Genomic DNA, 19,729 nt, shown 5'->3' on the forward strand with positions numbered 1-19,729 from the left:
ACACACCAAACTAACCTGCATTGCTTGCAAATTTCATATACAAATTAAATTGTTCCTACCAAGAAAGGAAATTAAAAATGTTTAAACTTCTCTTTCTCTTGGCTATCTTTATCTTGGGCAGCAATGCTGCTGTCCAAGATTTCTGCGTCGCAGACCTAAAAGGCCCAGAATCACCTGCTGGCTATTCTTGCAAAAGTGTAGCCAATGTAACAGTGAACGATTTCGTGTTTTCTGGGCTTAGTGCAGCTGGAAACACAGCAAGCATAATCAAAGCTGCAGTTACACCAGCATTTGCAGCCCAATTTCCAGGCCTTAATGGGCTTGGGCTTTCTGCAGCCCGTTTGGACTTAGCCCCAGGTGGTGTAATTCCATTTCACACTCACCCCGGTGCTTCTGAAGTTTTACTTGTAGTTCAAGGTTCAATTACAGCTGGTTTTGTTTCTTCAGCAAATACTGTTTACTTAAAAACACTTAAAAAAGGTGATCTTATGGTATTTCCACAAGGTTTATTGCATTTTCAAGTGAGTGATGCTGGTTATACTTCTGTTGGTTTTGTGTTTTTTAGTAGTTCAAATCCTGGACTTCAGATTACAGATTTTGCATTATTTGCTAATGATTTGCCTACTAAGTTGGTAGAGGCTACCACTTTCCTTGACGAAGCTACAATAAAGAAGCTCAAGGGTGTTCTTGGAGGAACTAACTAAGAATCTACCAATGAAGTAGAAGCTGTTTATCCTTTTCTTTTTCAGTAATTTCCTTGTCTGTACTTCTTGTTGACAATTGGATTTTGTAATTTGTGTTGTTTATGATTCTTTCTGTAAGTGCCATGTTTTTCTCAAGTTAGTTCCTTTGTTTGAAATGAACACCTTGTTTTCCAATCATAACGAAATTTATTTGGTACGTGGCACAAATGGAAGTTAGTGATTGCAAATCCGTTACCTCAGGGTGGAGCTAGAGTATGGAGAGCCAGTCCGGTCGAATCCAGTAGCTTTGGTTTAAATTCTATATTTTCTTAAAAATACTCATTAAATATGTATAAATTATTAATTTAGAACCCAGTAACTAAAGACGATTAAAATTCCGAACCCATAAACTTAAAATCCTGACTGCGCCTCTGCGTTACCTCAACCTCCCTCTGGTCCAAAATAAGTGATTTTTTGACATTTTTCTTGTGGTCCAAAATAAGTGATTTTTTCAGATTTCAAGAATGAATGAATTATTTTTTTCCTACATTGTCCTTGGAGTAAATAGTGTTGGAATATGTGTTAGGAGTGTTTATGTGAGATAGTAAAGGTTAATATGGTCAATTCCATTGCTAATTAATGCTAAAAGGTGGATTTCTTAATCTGTGTGAAATCATCCAAAAAATCACTTATTTTGGACCGTACGGAGTAGTACAAACAATGTTTTCACCATCAAGGACTGCTAGTTGGTCTTCCAAATTTATATTGTTGTACAATGAGTTTACCGATAAGGACGGCTAGTTGGTCTTCCGAGTTTATATTGTTGAAAACAATCCCAGAAAGAGTAATTAACTTTAGGAGAGTATTAATTACACAAGTTTTAGTATACGCGTGTTATTCGTGTTAATGAAAACAAAGTTTTTAAAATAACAAATAATATTTATTGGTTAGAAAAAATAAACAGTAAAATTGACAGTCTATTTGTGTAAATTTCCTATTTTTTTAATCAAAATTATGTTTTACACGCACTTTTCATTTACGTGCCTTAGCTAATACAATTGAATTATATTTATTACGTCCTAATTGAACTGTATTTTTTTAACGTCCTAACTGTTAACTATAATTGAACTGTCGTTAATAATTTAATTAAGAAATTGACTTATGTAAGTAAAAAATCCTTGATTTTGTATTCCTAAATATTAGAAGTTCCTACATAATTTAAATAAGGAAAGAAAATTTTAGTTGATTTCAAAGTACTACAAATTACAAATATTATTTAATTACGATTTTGTCTAGTGTGAACCCTATTTTTAAGGCCATTTCAAAGTTGGCCTAAGAGAGATGGGGAGCTTCTCTCCTATAAATCTCTAGTCTTAGTGTACGTGCTTTGCACATGTACCCATAGCAATATATACAACTTTAAGAAATTACATTATTACAAAGTAATAATGTATTTAAGTTATATAATTAAAAGTAAAGGAAAAAGTGTAAGCTCCAAAAAAATTGATAAGTGATTATGTAAATTTTAAAATTGACTGCCGTTGATTTACTATTTATAACATATAACTTAATACTTTATAGTTAATCACAAAAGAAAAGGAAGAGAAGTAGAGAAGCATACCTAGAAGGGCCGATGGATGTATGATTTAGATACTTTCAAACGTGATGAATCCTCTTTTAATCCAAATTCTCAAATAGCTTAATCTTTTGTCTAAAAGAAAATTGAATAGAATAGGATAAGAAAATGAAAATACATTAGCCTAAATTTTGAAAGATGCTATTCGATAAGAAAGGAAAACTGAATATTAGACAGAAATCTTAACCAACATAATTTTTTTTCTTAAAGAAATTGAATTGGATGGTTAATAAGGGGAAAAAAAAGCTTAAATGGAAAATAGTTCTTCCAAAGCAATATAAAAGCATCAAAAACAAAAATAACAACAAACTAAAACAAGAACAGACTACCAAAGCTTATAATTTTATTCTAAAGAACGACAAAGAAAAGCTTAGTGAATTCATCTGCTAAGGAGCAATTTATAACTCGTCAAGCAAAGTGCCAGAGATCAACAGGTCTTTTTATATTATTTAGTAAAACAATATAGAAGGAATTATAATTAAGATTATATAATATAAATAAGGAACAAATTTATGTAAGTAAAATCGTGTAATATATATAGTTCAAATACAAAGAAAATTTTATTAAAAATAAAGACTCCCAAATTGAAAAGGAGTTCAAGTGCTCGTTCACCTAATCTGAAATCCAATATCCTAATATATTTTTATAAAAAATTAATATGTAAAAATTCATTAGTTAAAAAAACCCTCCTAAACCTAAAGGACTATAAAGTGGCCGAAACATAATGTGAATTGAAAAGTGTAGGAATTTTAGAATGTAAGGAATTGAAAAGTCAAATCCTAAATATTAGGAAAATAATTAAATAATTATTTCTAAATATAAAATAAATTACCAAATGACTATTTTGTCCAATGTGAACTCTATTTTAAAAGAATAAAAAATACGAACGACATTTTGTTACGGACCTTCGTGCTTTTAATATAGTATTGATATAGATTACTGGTTACTTTAATACGATTCGTGCCTTTAGTTGTCATGGCTAAAATAGAGTCAGACTTCTCTTTCTGCCAAATTAGAAATTACTTATATATTATGTAAACACCAACTTATGGTCCTAATCATTAAGACCACAACAACTAAAAAGTCTTTAACTAAAGGAAAGAAAATAGTGGTCGTCTTTGACCTGTGCCAAATGCTATATATATACAAACGTAATCTTGTTTTTATCCCACAATATTCATTCTTTTATTTTCTGTTAAGTAGTACTTCCTTCGTCTCATATTATGTGTCGTGCTTCTCTTTTACACGTATCTTAAAAAATATTAGTTATAAAAGGGATTGGACTATTCTATCATTATTTATGTCTTAAGATATAATCTTTTTTTATTGAATATTTATTTTATTTATGTGTTATTTCCATCTCCAATAACAATTATTACTAAGGGTAAAAAAGAAAAAAAAATAATCAATTTTGTCTTGAACTTTTAAAATGACAAATAATTTGAGACAACAATTTTTAGTAATCACGACTGTTAATATGAGACGGAAAGAGTAATTGTTACACGATAATTGGAATTTTTGCGAAGGAAATATTCAATACTACCTTCCTATCTACTTTGGAGGACAAGAGAAAAATATGAATACAAAGAAAATTTCAAAAGCTCTCAAATTTGCGTTGAGAGGCTGAGAGCTGTATGCCTAGTCATCTTAATAACTAGGGGTGTTCATGATTCGGTTTGGATCGATTTTTTCCTGAAAAGAAATCAAACCAAGTAAGTTGGTTTTTCAAATATTAGAACCAAACCAAACCAATTAAGTCGGTTTTTTCTCGATTCGGTTTATGTCGGGGTTTTCGGTTTTTTTTGGTTTTTTCGGTTATTTGTCGGTTTTTTCTTAAATATAAGACATACACTACCAAAAACATATTCCGGCGACCACATTTTCAACGTAACACTATCAAATCAATTGCCCTTTGAGAAATCTATTATTTACCAAGATATTGATGATAATTGAATCAAATAGTGATGAATAATTTAAGGACTCAATTAAAAATATATTATTTTTAACACGAAATGGGTTCTTACACTTAACAAAAGAAAACTACCAATCAAACTAGAATGTAAAGGTAAAGAACTATACTAAAAGTACAAACTGTTAACATTTACCATAAAATTTTTGAAACTTTGTATAAAAATATACATATATATAGGTATAATAATAAATTTTAAATAGCTACTCCTACAATCGGTTTGACTCGGTTTGTTTTCGGTTTTTTTCTGATTAAAACCAAAACCAAACCAAATTTGATCGGTTTTTAAAATTCAAAACCAAAATCAAATCAAACCAAAAAGTATCGGTTTTTTTGATCGGTTTGGTTTGATTTTTGATTTGATTCGATTTTCCGAGTTTTTATGAACGCCCCTATTAATAACTTTGTCCATTTCCTTCATTGGATTTTGTGAACCCTCAATAATGACTATGTAGCTTGAAATGATACGGCGTTTCAGAATCTTGGGGCTACCTACGAAGGTTCCAACGTATTTCGACGGGAACGAGGAACAATATGCTCCATCCCAAGAGTCTATATTAGCAGATACGTGCCTGCTTATCGTTCTTATAAATTAGTTGCTTGACTGAATAAGAGTTCGTTTCGCCTGCCAAAATCTGTCTATTTTAATAAGTACTCCCTTCGGTCCAAAATAAGTGATTTTTTAGATGTTTTCACACAGATTAAGAAAATCATCTTTTAGCATTAATTAACAATGAAATTGACCATATCAACCTTTACTATCTCACATAAACACTCCTAACACATACTCCAACACTATTTACTCCAAGGACAATGTAGGAAAAAAATAATTAATTCATTCTTGAAATCTGGAAAAATCACTTATTTTGGACCACAAAAAAAAGGCCAAAAAATCACTTATTTTGGACCGGAGAGAGTATTTTTTTTAGAAGTGTTATGAAATACTTGATTATGGTAGATGTTCATAACTCTTAAGGGAGTAACACCCACTACTCTTCTTCATTAACCTCCCACTACTTCTTACTATTATTGATGTAACTCCCACACCTCCATGATCTTCCCCCATGTTCTCAATAGTTAATACCATGTTTATGGAATCCCTTTGTATTACCTATATCATCCTATAAATAGAGGGTATGTGCATCACATTGTACACACTTGAATACATAGAAGAAATAAGATTCTCTCTACATTGTTGTGTATCTTTTTGTTTTATATTATTACTTTGAGCTAAGTTTTGTAACACGTTATCAGCACGAATTGCTATATTCTTCATATACTTTCTATAAGAGATGAAAGCCTTCCATGGGAGACAAAATTGCTTTTGCTGCTTTGCCAAGTGATAAGTTGACATTTTATATTATTGGTAAATTCGAATTATAAGCAGACATGAGGTTAAGTATAATGAAAAATGTCTTGGATGATAATGCAAAGATAAGTTTTTCATTCTTCTAAACCCCACTCACTCTTTTGTATTTTTGCACAACTTTATGTGCAATTGTCAATTGAAAGGTTTTTTCTTTTTGTATCCAGTGAAATAAGTAACTGGAAAGATATGTTTTTATTTGCTACATCTCTTATCGGACAAGGATAATATTCCAAGTAAGTCACATTGTATCATTTTACTCCATCTTATGGTGTGGAAATCCTGTACGATTTTTTAACTTTGGAGCTTAGTTCCATTAGAAACTGTGAAATAATTTATACTTTGGTACAATCCTCATGGCCTTTTAGTTTCACGAAAGTATATGTTTTTGATCATAATAGTTGTTAAACTAATTAATTCTTTCCTTGTTGTTGTTTACTGCCGTCATTGAATTCTTCATCTAATTATATGAACTAATGACTTTAAAAGCAAATGCTTAAAATATTAGAAGTAACGTGACTTTGCTGGAACTTGGCCATAGCGATATCATTATGTTCTATAGATAGTTAGCCTATTGGAATATGTAAACTGTCGAGCAAGATATTCTTGCTTCTTATTAACTTTCTAAAACTTGAATATACTAGTAACACTGTAACAGTACTAGTCACTCTTTATTTTACGAGACAGTATATTCTTCTTGGATTGTTTCTTTCAGCTAATAGTTTTCTATTTCAATAAATATATACATAAATTTCTATATATTTTAATATATAGATGTTTATTATGATGTACTCTATGGCATGACACCTCCCTATTTGTATATGTGTGTAATAAAACAGAAATTAATAACAAGACAGAAAATGTAAAGATTTGGTGGTAAAGAAAATCCATTGATCCAGAGTGATGTCCATCATGGTAGAGCTAATCAATGGGTTCAATGCTCACTTTAGCTTATTATGTCATTTACTGAGGGTAAGACGGTGGGTTCAAGTTCCAACGCACCACGAGAATAAGACACCGGATTTGAGTCCTGGTGCACCATGATGATAAGAGTTGGGTTTGAGTCCCAACGCATTATAGCCTTACACGCACGCCTTTATATGGGTAAGGCATTGGGTTTGAATCCTAATGCACCATATTGATGATATAATGATGACTAATGAAAATAATGTATTTTTCATGAAAAAGCATGAAGCTTGTCCCACTTGATTTGCTCCATTCTTGAAGTGAATGTGATAGCGGTGCATAATAAATCTAAATAAAGACAAGTGGTTGACCGATGAATATGGCCGTGCCAAAGATCAAATAATAATAGTCATCATTATGATAATTATAAAAGGAGAACAATAAGGGTTCTCAAAATAATCCTTCAAAGGTGAAAGAATTGTGTATCAATATGGTCTGTAAATATGAGGCACGCTCAGACGATTATAGACCATTTTATTGAAAGTATGCGACTTGTGATAAGCATTGTAAATGCAGACTCATTCCTGAAGTGAGTGTGAAAATATGTATGTGATACAAATTATGCACAAGAATGTATTTATGCATGATTGAATAAATACTACAACTCACATCTACGGGAGGTTTGAGAGAAAGAAAGATCATGAACATTACTATGTGGTTATACGAATATGTCATTGGTCATGTACATGAAAATATTTTGCCATGCCTTATAAAAAGTTATTAAAGGCAAAAGTAAAGCAAGAAATGATTTTCCTTATGATGATTTTGAACATGACAATTATTATGATATGATTTTCTCCGAGAAGGAGACATTCACCATATGGATGGTGTGACAAAAGATTTTGTAGTACAAAATTAATTAAGAGCTCCGAAAGAGCTAATTTATTACTACCCGGATGAATGAAATTGTACATGACATTGATATTGTAGTAAGTCTCAAAAGGAATTTTTGAGTTTCAAATGTATTAGCCAAAGTGGTTGGCATATTGAGACTATAAATGAAAGGAAGATCGATTATCTTCATATTACTATAATATATCGGGTAAATATGAAGGTTACCTGATTTTTCTTCTATTTGTACTACAGATGTATAAGCATGATGATAAAATCACATGCCATAGTAAATCAAATGTTTACTGAAACAAATATCAGTTGGCATGACCGGTTGGCCATCCCGGTTCAATTATGATGCGAAAAATGATTGAGAATTCACATTGACATAAATTGAAGAATAAGGAGATTCTTCGAGAATTCTCATGTATGACTTGTTCTCATGATAAATTGATCACTATACCAGCTGGGGTTGAGATTGTATTATCTGATTTTTGGAACGTATAAAAGGTGATATATATATGGGCCCAGTCACCTGCCATATGGACCGTTTACTATTATATGATTTTAATAGATACATCTATTGTATGGTCACATGTGCGTTTGTATCAACTNCACCTCCATGATCTTCCCCCATGTTCTCAATAGTTAATACCATATTTTTGGAGTCCCTTTGTATTACCTATATCATCCTATAAATAGAGGGTTTGGGCATCACATTGTACACACTTGAATACATAGAAGAAATAAGATTCTCTCCTCTCTTTCTCTCTACATTGTTGTCTATTTTATTGTTCTATATTGTTACTTTGAGCTAAGTTTTGTAACACGTTATCAGCACGAGTCTCTAACCAACTGAGACTTTGAGTTTGATTCTTCTTCGGGCATGTTCTGATTAATCTCATTATGAGAATTAGAAAAGAATGACCAATGCAACCAATAAGCATAAAATCACAGTGTTCGATTCCCAAGCCATTTCAGCATACTGCTGTTGCTTTGAAATTCAGCAACACTATTTAGGTATGGTTTCAAAATTGATTGACCATAATTTGGAGAGCAATCACTCATGTTGAGGTATGATTTAATACATTGATCGGTTTTAAGGTAAAGCTTGGATTTCATAATTTCTATATTTTTCATTTTATCGCCTTTTTTTTTGTTTTGTTTATTCTTTTTGTTGAAAGCATGTTGCCTATTTTTGATAATATATTATTGGCATTCACATCCAAACATGAGACAATGCCCATTTGATTGAAAGATTTTTAAGAACTAGAAACTAAATTTTTCAATATTTACGCAATGCCATAAGATTTTTAACCAACTACTAGGCACCAGCCATCGATTTTAAGCACTGTTACTGAGTTATATATATTACAATTGATAAGGGATTTAGGAAATAGAAAGGGAACAAAGAAACAGAAAAATCAAAATCAATTTTGATTGGTTATATTGTAGATGAGTTTTGTTGTCAAATAATCTAATTTTACACATCTTTTTCAACAGCCAATAATCAGAAGCTTTAGATGTTTTTGCTCTTCTTTATCCCTCACTATCTCTGTATCATTAGCTTCATGGTTCATTATAATTTTTTTTTGTTGCTAACAATGCTTTCGTTGTGATGATTTTAAGCAGTTGATATCTCATAGAAGAACTTAAGAGGATCTAAATCCTTAGTGATAAAAGATCCAATTGAACTCTAAGTTTGCATGATAAATTTGACAGAATTTGAAAATAAACAATTCGAAGTAATAATATTTTAAAGGCTCAAGGGTGAGTCTCAGTTGCACTTTGGCCTATTATTCTATTGGTTGAGATAAGACAGTGGGTTCAAGTCCCATCGTACCTTGAGGGTAAGACACCGGGTTTAAGTCCTAGTGCACCATGATAATAAGACGTTGGGTTTGAGTCCCAACACATTTGGCCTAACAAGCCTTTATATGGGTAAGGCATTGGGTTTGAGTTCTAATGCACCATATTGATGATATAATGATGACTAATGAAAATAATGTATTTTTCATGAAAAAGCATGAAGCTTGTCCCACTTGATTTGCTCCATTCTTGAAGTGAATGTGATAGCGGTGCATAATAAATCTAAATGAAGACAAGTGGTTGACTAATGAACGTGGGCGTGCCAAAGACCAAAATGATAATAGTCATCATTATGGTAATTATAAAAGGAGAACAATAAGGGTTCTCAAAATAATCCTTCAAAGGTGAAGGAATTGTGTATCAATATGGTCTGTAAATATGAGGCACGCTCAGACGATTATAGACCATTTTATTGAAAGTATGCGACTTGTGATAAGCATTGTAAATGCAGACTCATTCCTGAAGTGAGTGTAAAAATATATATATGTGATACAAATTATCACAAGAATTTATTTATGCATGGTTGAATAAATATTACAACTCACCTCTACGGGAGGTTTGAGAGAAAGAAAGATCATGAACATTGCTATGTGGTTACACGAATATGTCATTGGTCATGTACATGTGGTACGCCGAAATTTTTTGCCATGCATTATAAATGTTATTAATGGCAAAATTAAAGCAAGAAAAGATTTTGCTTATGATGATTTTGACCATGACAATTATTATAATAAGATAATTTTCTCCGTGGAGGAAAAATTCACCACTTGGATGTTGTTACACAAGATCTTGTAGTGCAAGATTATTGAGAGCTCCAGAAGAGCGAATTTGTTACTACCCGAAGAAATAAAATTATTTATGGCATTGGTGGTAGTAAGTCTCAAAAGAAACTTTTTGAGTTTCAAATGTATTAGCCAAAGTGGTTGGCATATTGAGACTATAAATGAAAGGAAGATCGATTATCTTCATATTACTATAATATACCGGGTAAATATGAAAGTTACCTGATTTTTCTTCTATTTGTACTACAGATGTATAAGCATGATGATAAAATCACATGCCATAGTAAATTAAATGTTTACTGAAACAAATATCAGTTGGCATGACCGGTTGGCCATCCCGGTTCAATTATGATGCGAAAATGATTGAGAATTCACATTGACATAAATTGAAGAATAAGGAGATTCTTCGAGAATTCTCATGTATGACTTGTTCTCATGATAAATTGATCACTATACCAGCTGGGGTTGAGATTGTATTATCTGATTTTTGGAACGTATAAAAGGTGATATATATATGGGCCCAGTCACCTGCCATATGGACCGTTTACTATTATATGATTTTAATAGATACATCTATTGTATGGTCACATGTGCGTTTGTTATCAACTTGCACTTTGGTTTTTGCAAGGTTGTTTGCTCAAATTATTAGAGCACAGTTCCAGAATATATATTATGATCATTTATCTTGATAATGCTGGTCTAAATCCAAGTTAGTTTAGCAGAAATTGTATGCCTCCAATTATAGCTAAACCATTGGTTATGAGAACAAAACTCCCAAATAGAAATTTGGTATGAGGTGTATTATTTAATATACAACAACACTTGTACGCATCTAGCCAACAAGTTATGATAAATTCTTGTCACGACCCAATTTCCAAACCCGGTCGTGATGGCGCCTCTCGTGAAGACAAGGCCAGCCAACTAACCCAATCCGTCTCTTTCAAAATAATTTTTAACATAAATGAATAGCAAAAACACGACTTAATGACATTAAGTAACGATATGTACAACCCAACACAGCCCGACCGGGGTGTCACAAGTCACGAGCATCTAGAAGGATTTTGGTACAATTACAAAGCCTGTAATACATAGATAAAAATCTGGAATAAAAAGGAAGAAATCCGGTGCCGCAAACGTTGGCGGTCACCTTTCTCGGCTACGATAGTAAATCCTCATCCAGCTCAAACCCGCTACCGGGTAAACCAATACCTGCATCTGCACGCGAGGTGCATGGAGTAAAGTGAGTACTCCAACTCAGTGAGTAACAAAGGTAAATAATAACTGAGCAGCAAGAAACCACGTAAAGCAAGCCATCATGCTACATAGGACAGTGTAACCCTTTGAGAAAACAGTGAAACCGTAAAATCTTTAGAAATATCTGGACTCAGTTTAAAATCTCTTTTGAAAATATCTTTTCCAACAGTTAAGCAAATGAATGCGAAACGAATAGTGCAAGTCAGCACAAAAGTCAGCCCCTCGGGCACAGCACTCCATCAACAAATAACACCAGGGTATCAGGTAAGCAGTGCAAGAAGTAGCATAGAAGCCAATGAAATGCGAGTGCTGGAATGTCATGACAAATAATACAAATAGGAACAAATGCATGAGTGCAATGCAATGCATATGACGGTACACTCTGGTACCCACTGCGGCGTGCAGCCCGAGCCATCCATATATTTAACGTCGACGGCGCTCACTGGGGGTGTGTACAGACTCCATAGGGGCTCCTACAGCCCAAGCGCAAATAATCAAGCCATCTCGTGGCACCAACCAGGCCCTCGGCCTCAATATCAATACAATACCGCTGCGGCGCGCAACCCGACCCATCCATATATCCAGAAATCATTATAACACTGCTGCGGCGCGCAGCCCGATCCATGCTCAGTCCAGAAATGCACATAAGCCACTTGGGAAATATAAAAATAATAGTTCTCAGCTCAAAACGTCAATAAAATATTGTTTGAGTTTTCAAATCTTAGAAAAACAGTTGAGTTTGCAAAACAGTATTAAAACCTTGGACCGAGATCAAATGATATGCAAAGTAATGCGAAAACAGTGATATCAATCCCTGAAGGATTCAAATAATCGGCACGAAGCCCAAATACGGCAATCAGCCTAAATCATGAAAATATCAAATAAGTTTCAGTCAATTACGCGATAAAATCAACAACCGGGACGGACCAAGTCACAATCCCCCAACGGTGCTCTACCCGACGCTCTCTATCCGGCGTGCAAGTCACCTAGAAATAGCACTATGGGTGCAAATCCGGGGTTTCAAACCCTCAGGATATCATTTACAATCATTACTCACCTCGAACCGGTGAAATTTCTAGCTAGCGACGCCTTTGCCCCTCAAATCGGCCTCCACGCGCGTCGAATCTAACCAAAATCAGAGCGAATACATCACAATATGCTAAAGGAACAATACCCAATCGAAAACAATTGAAAATTAGCAAAAATCTCGAAACTAGCAAAATCCGAGCCCTGGGACCACTTCTCGAAAAATTATAAAATTCACATCAATGGATTCCTCATCTCGCCACGAGTCTATACATACCAAGTTTACCAAAATCGGAGTCCATTTGAACCTTCAAATCCCAAATTTTCATTTCAAAAGTCAAGCCCTAGTTCTTCCAATTTTACTCAAATTTCCATGAATTTAAAGGTTGATTCTTCAATAAAATAATGTTTCTAGGCCATAGGACTTACCTCCAATCAATTCCCGTCGAAACCCTCTTCAATTTCTCCCAAAAAGCTCTCAAGGTGCCCAACAATGGAGGAAAATGGACCAAACTTCGCGGATGAAATAATATAAAAGCCCTTCTGCCCAGGTAAATTTTACTCTATGCGAACGCGGTCAACACCCCGCGTTCGCGATGAACAAAAAATCATTGACCAATATTAACTCTTCGCGAACGCGGTGACCAACCCGCGAACGCGAACCTCACGAGCNAGACGTCTCCGTACCGATCTGAGAGACTCTACTAAACCTGCTCATGACTCGTGAGACCTAGTAACCTAGGCTCTGATACGAACTTGTCACGACCCAATTTCCAAACCCGGTCGTGATGGCGCCTCTCGTGAAGACAAGGCCAGCCAACTAAACCAATTCGTCTCTTTCAAAATAATTTTTAACATAAATGAATAGCAAAAACACGACTTAATGACATTAAGTAACGATATGTACAACCCAACACAGGCCGACCGGGGTGTCACAAGTCACGAGCATCTAGAAGGATTTTGGTACAATTACAAAGCCTGTAATACATAGATAAAAATCTGGAATAAAAAGGAAGAAATCCGGTGCCACGAACGCTGGCGGTCACCTTTCTCGGCTACGATAGTAAATCCTCATCCAGCTCAAACCCGCTACCGGGTAAACCAATACCTGCATCTGCACGCGAGGTGCAGGGAGTAAAGTGAGTACTCCAACTCAGTGAGTAACAAAGGTAAATAATAACTGAGCAGCAAGAAACCACGTAAAGCAAGCCATCATGCTACATAGGACAGTGTAACCCTTTGAGAAAACAGTGAAACCGTGAAATCTTTAGAAATATCTGGACTCAGTTTAAAATCTCTTTTGAAAATATCTTTTCCAACAGTTAAGCAAATGAATGCGAAACAGATAGTGCAAGTCAGCACAAAAGTCAGCCCCTCGGGCACAGCACTCCATCAACAAATAACACCAGGGTATCAGGTAAGCAGTGCAAGAAGTAGCATAGAAGCCAATGAAATGCGAGTGCTGAAATGTCATGACAAATAATACAAATAGGAATAAATGCATGAATGCAATGCAATGCATATGACGGTACGCTCCGGTACCCGCTGCGGCGTGCAGCCCGATCCATTTCTCACTGGGGGTGTGTACAGACTCCGGAGGGGCTCCTACAGCCCAAGCGCAAATAATCAAGCCATCTCGTGGCACCAACCAGGCCCTCGGCCTCAATATCAATACAATACCGCTGCGGTGCGCAGCGCGAGCCATCCATATATCCAGATATCATTATAACACTGCTACGGCGCGCAGCCCGATCCATGCTCAGTCCAGAAATGCACATAAGCCACTTGGGCAATATTAAAATAATAGTTCTCAGCTCAAAACGTCAATAAAATATTGTTTGAGTTTTCAAATCTTAGAAAAACGGCTGAGTTTGCAAAACAGTATTAAAACCTTGGACCGAGATCAAATGATATGCAAAGTAATGCGAAAACAGTGATATCAATCCCTGAAGGATTCAAATAATCGGCACGAAGCCCAAATACGGCAATCAGCCCAAATCATGAAAATATCAAATAAGTTTCAGTCAATTACGCGGTAAAATCAACAATCGGGACGGACCAAGTCACAATCCCCCAACGGTGCTCTACCCCACGCTCTCTATCCGGCGTGCAAGTCACCTCAAAATAGCACTATGGGTGCAAATCCGGGGTTTCAAACCCTCAGGATATCATTTACAATCATTGTAGACATGTGATTTTTGACCCTCCCCAAGATCTTTTATATTTTAGCATGTAAATATTTAACTTAGGCCTAATAGCGTTATTTTAACTAATTTTTACTATTTTACTTTATTTTATTACAAGAAAACAAAAAATTACAAAAATAGGTTCATTAATATTTTGTAGTCATTTTTAATCTTAAAAAAAAATACAAAAATAGTACCTTATCTTTATTTTTATATAATCTTGAAAATACAAAAAAATAGTTTTATGTTTTATAGTTTAGTTCAATTAATTAAATTAGTTTTATATTTTTATATTATAATTGTACATAATTTTAGAAGGAGGAATCAATTTTAGGTTGGTTTATCCCGTCTCTATAAATCTTGTAGTCCATTTTTTTAGTCTTTGGCCCAATTCCCTAACCCATAATCCCTAGGCCCATACCCCTAACCTAATTCCTACCCCTATATATAGTATCTAACACCTAAAACACCGAACACGCCCAAAAAATCTGAAAATCAGCGCCGCTGTAACACCATAGACCCCTCCCTCGATTCCTGATCTCTTTGAACAAAAAAAAGCTGAAGCGCCGTTACACCCCATAAGCTCCTTCTTCTTCGTTGAAACAGAGCCATTGACGACCAAAAAATGACTTCACTCCTTCACCTCCATTAATCTCCATATCTCCATCGCCATTGCTCCTTTTTCTTCGTGTATCACAGCCAAAACAACCCTTGAAACTCAGCAAAAAAAAAATCATGCAAATTCCAGACTAAAAGGCGCAGCAATATCCAGCCAAAAACGTAGTGCTTCAATTCCAGAAAGTCATGAAGACGCAGCTGTAGTGCCGTCCCTTTTAGCACCCTTAAACAACCCCAGTTTTCTCACCAAAATTCCAGCACTATAAACACTACTACAGAAAAGCTCACAAATCAGCCGTGAATCGCAGCTCGAAACCATCCGAAAACGCCTGAAAAATGCATCGAAAATCAGCCCCTGTTTTCTCCTAAAATGCAGCAAATTTTCCACGAATCAGCTCCTTCAAACCTCATAAAAATAGCCTCTAAATCACTATGTTTGCAAGGTCGCTCGAAGCTGTGAGTCCCGATCTTCCGTTCGAGGTTCCGCCGCTGGTTCGGTGTTCCGATCAGTAGTTTGTGTCATTTGTTCCTTTTGGTGCAGCTCCTTTGTATACATATCAAATTCAGCATTAAAGGTTCAGATTCCTTCTTTTTTACTTCTATACTGTTATTAGCTCACTTTATTGCTCTTTTTCAGTACTCTACTTGTTCTATGGATGATAGCATGATAAAGTTATACTGTGTTAAATTATAAATTATGAATGTTCCATGATTTGCGTCGTTTTCTTTGTATTGTAAGTTGCTAGATCCAAATGGGTTCATATTTTGTTGCTCGGTTCTATTTTCTATTGATAAGTGTATAATGTTGAGTTTTAGTCATTAAGTTTGTATAGTTAATGTGGAGTGGTATTAAAGTTGAATAGAACAGTAGCTTCTTGTTAGCCAAATTGGCTCCTTTAAGTAATTTATCAATGATGAATGTAATGTAAGCTTTTTTTGTTATCTAATGTATTTGTTTAAATGGAGTTTTCTCATCTAGAATTGTTTGTATGTTGGATATTCGAGAGAGTGTGAAGTTAGAATTTGGTTGTAGATCGCGGCTATGGGTACGGTTCCCGTGGGGTGGTTGTGATACCTAATTTCAAATTAGATTTAAGTAGGAGCATCTTTAGTTTGCCTTAGTGAAATCCAAGTCTTTTCTTTTAAAATAAATTGAGGTGTGCTGTGCCGAACAAAAAATGACAATTGCATGGCCCTCGTTTCAACTAATTTTGTTTTATCCTTAGAAATCGATGCGCGCCATTTAGCAAAATTTTCATGGCCCTCGCAAAGTTGCTAACGCGTAGTCGCTTTAGGCGCGTTATTTCAATAATTTACTTTCCTAAACTCGGGTGCGCATTTATGTGACCCAAATCCAAATCTCAACGTTAGATAAAACATGTTGCGGACTGCGGGTGCATTTATGTGACACGGTTCAAGACATGTTTTAAATAACGTTGAAATCTTCCTTAAAAATAACTAAATAAAGCGGTTAAAGTTAAAATTTGCACATAGGTTCATAATTGTTTAAAATCAGATAATTTAAGCCGAATATGACAGTTGAGCGACCGTGCTAGAACCACGGAACTCGGGAATGCCTAACATCTTCTCCCGGGTTAACAGAATTCCTTACTCGGATTTCTGGTTCGCGGACTGTTAAACAGAGTCAAACCTTTCCTTGATTCGGGATTCAACCGGTGACTTGGGACACCATAAATCTCCCAAGTGGCGACTCTGAATCTCTTAATAACAAATCCCGTTTCGATTGTCCTTTAATTGGAAAAACTCCCTTTATTATACCCTATTCCCGGGGTGTAGTAGAAAAAGGAGGTGTGACAGCTCTGGCGACTCTGCTGGGGACATGAACCCAGAACTTTTGGTTCAGGGTTCAAGAATTCGAGCTTAGAATAGTATTTGGCTTTGTTTATTATCTGATATTTTTACATGTTGGGCTTAATGTGCAAAATGATGCTTTTACCGCTTTGATATTATTTGAACTGTACATATAAACTGTTACGAAACCCTTCTCTTCTTATCTTCGGGGATGTGCTCGCTGGTCGAGACTCCCTATTCTGTTAGTGTCATACCTTGAAATAAGAAAGAGGCTCGGACAAGTTACTAAGCCGGATGATCTTTCGGGTCCCCGGTACGTAGCCCCCTCCTCGACTCGAGTTGTCCGCTCGGGTACACAGTCTAGAACAAATACCCAGGTTTTGAACCTAGAATAACTCAGCCTCATGCCGGATCCCTAGTAGGAACGTTTGCTTGCATCATGTGCATTTGACTTTGGAGGCTCAACACAGGGGTTGGGTCTGTCTAGGACAGGTGTACCAAAATTGAAAACAGACCATCCTGATGCATCTTACGTATTGCTTGTGCATTTATTTGCTTCGGACTTGCATGCTGACCGGCTTTCGAATATTTGGGGAAAAAGGAAAAAAAAAGGGGAGAGAAACAGCAGTATGAGGGTTAAAGAGAGATAATTACCTGTTTTGGAAAAACCAATGTCCAAATGGTACTGAAATTCTGCCAAATTTTTGAGAAAAAGGAAAAAAAAAGAAAAAGGTTTTGTCTTCAAAATAGTTGGTTTATTTGGGGAGAACTACGCGGGTCTGATCTCACTGGATGTGAGATACGTAGGCAAACCTCATCGGTTCCGGCCCACAATTTTCAAAAAATCCGAAAATATTTTCCTCTATTTCCTTTTGGAAAAAGTCTTTCTTTGAGATCATTTTTTTTTTAAAAAAAAAAGAAAACTCCAAAAATGTTTTCTTCTAAAAATCCAAAAATATTGTCATTCTTCTTTAGAAGTTTTTCTTTCAAAAATTGAAAAGAAAATTCAAGTTTCAAAAAAAGAATTTCTTTAGAAGTCTTTCTTTCATAATTGTAACATAAAAGTCCAAAAATCCAAAAATATTTTCTTTCTTCTTTAGAAGTTTTTCTTCGAAATTCCAAAAAAAAAAAGAAAAAAAAGGTAGATATTCTAAAAAAAATCTCTCGAAATAAAATGAAAATTCAAAAAAAAAAGAGTTAGTTTATTTACTTTATTCCTGATCTTCCCGAACTACGCAAGATCCGATTCATGTTCTCACATGATACGTAGGCAACCCACATCAGGTTCGATCACCATTAAAAACGAGAAAAATGAAAAAAAAAGTGGGAAAAAATTAAAAAATGATGATAATAATAAGGACTGACTGAGTCCATTCTAACATGTTTTGTTTTGAATTGTGAAGAAAGTTGAGGTGGTCGGTTTGTGGTAAGCTGGAAACACAAGATCCAAGGAAAAATGATAACTAACATCGAAACTGTTACAAGTGCTCAAAAGACTCAGGGTCAGAGGGTTCTACATGAGTCTACTGTGGTTGAGGAAAATAGAATACTGAGACAGCAAATGACCAAAATGTGTCATGCATGGGCCAATGGCCAAGGACAACCTTGTCATGAGTCACAATTTGCTACACAGCAAGAGCAGTACCACTCTCCTGAGTACCACTCGTACTCGCTTGATCTTCCTACAAATATTGAGAAGCCTGCCCGAAAGATGGCACAGGAAGAAATGACCCAAAGAGTAAAAAGCTTAGAACGACGGTTGAAAAAAACATGCAAGGGTTGGCAGGTCAGAAGAGTATTGCCTTCAAGGATCTATATATGTTCCTCGATGTCCATTTGCCGCCTGGTTTCAAGAATCCCAAATTTAAAAGTGTGATGGACATGGAGTATGAGAATCCTCTCGGGAACTTGCCGACTAAAATTGGAGAAGGCCATGATGATTCTGATGAGCAAATTTGTGGTTAAATGTCAAGCTTAGCAATTGAAAAGTCATTCTCTCCTCACTAGGAAGGAATCTTGGTAGCTTGTTTTGATGTTTTTTCTGTTATCTGGGTTATTTCAGGGTTGTGATCCAGATTTTATTTGTCTTATTGAGTCAAACCCCTTCTATCGTTCTATTCTGTTTTGTATGAGTCATGTCTGTCTGTTTTCGTTGCTATTTTCATTATCCGGGTTATTTTAGGTTTGTAACTTGGATTTTAGGTTGCTTGTTTAGTTGTCAAACCCTTCCATCCTTATTCAATAAAATACAGTTTGTCCTTTTGTGTCATTCTGTTCCTAGTTCTTTTCTCGCTAGTTCTAATGACATGACATGCATGCGGAAATTCTGGCCAGATCTTAGAAACTGATTTAATTTGGAATTGGATTACTGAAAAAAATACTTTTGAGGATGAATAAAGAGTGGAAATACTTGGGAGTTAAGGTCGAGTAAAAGTCACCTTCAAATCATTGTGAAGATCAGGCTTGAGGAAGAATCAATTGAAGTTTGTTGGAAAGTTTGACATTAATGGATGAAAAGTGTCTTGTGACCACGACACACCAAGAAGACAAGCATGTTCATCAATGTTCTGATTGCAAAAGGATAATATGTTTGGCGTTCTCGAGGTTGGGAGGCCCTTTTTTTGCTTCCCAAACACTTTATACCCTCTGTCTCCCCTTTGAGCCTGTGTTATTTCTTTGACCACCCTCTTTGGAATCAAGTTTAGATTAAAAGCCCAATAAAGATGAAAAT

General features: G+C 35.2%; 1 protein-coding gene across 1 annotated transcript; it reads left to right on the plus strand.

The window, feature by feature from the left end:
- Positions 1 to 881, plus strand: LOC109208644 (auxin-binding protein ABP19a-like). The gene has a single exon (XM_019371774.1). It carries the CDS (start codon positions 78 to 80, stop codon positions 702 to 704), a length of 627 nt encoding a protein of 208 aa, XP_019227319.1. The 5' UTR covers positions 1 to 77; the 3' UTR covers positions 705 to 881.
- The last annotated feature ends 18,848 nt before the right edge of the window (positions 882 to 19,729 follow it).

Source organism: Nicotiana attenuata, unplaced genomic scaffold, assembly GCF_001879085.1.
Source record: "Nicotiana attenuata strain UT unplaced genomic scaffold, NIATTr2, whole genome shotgun sequence".
In the NCBI taxonomy this organism is placed as follows: Eukaryota; Viridiplantae; Streptophyta; class Magnoliopsida; order Solanales; family Solanaceae; genus Nicotiana; species Nicotiana attenuata.

What these genes read in the sequence shown, in the direction of transcription:
- LOC109208644 (XM_019371774.1), top strand. Translation starts at nt 78, where the DNA reads ATGTTTAAACTTCTCTTTCTCTTGGCTATCTTTATCTTGGGCAGCAAT.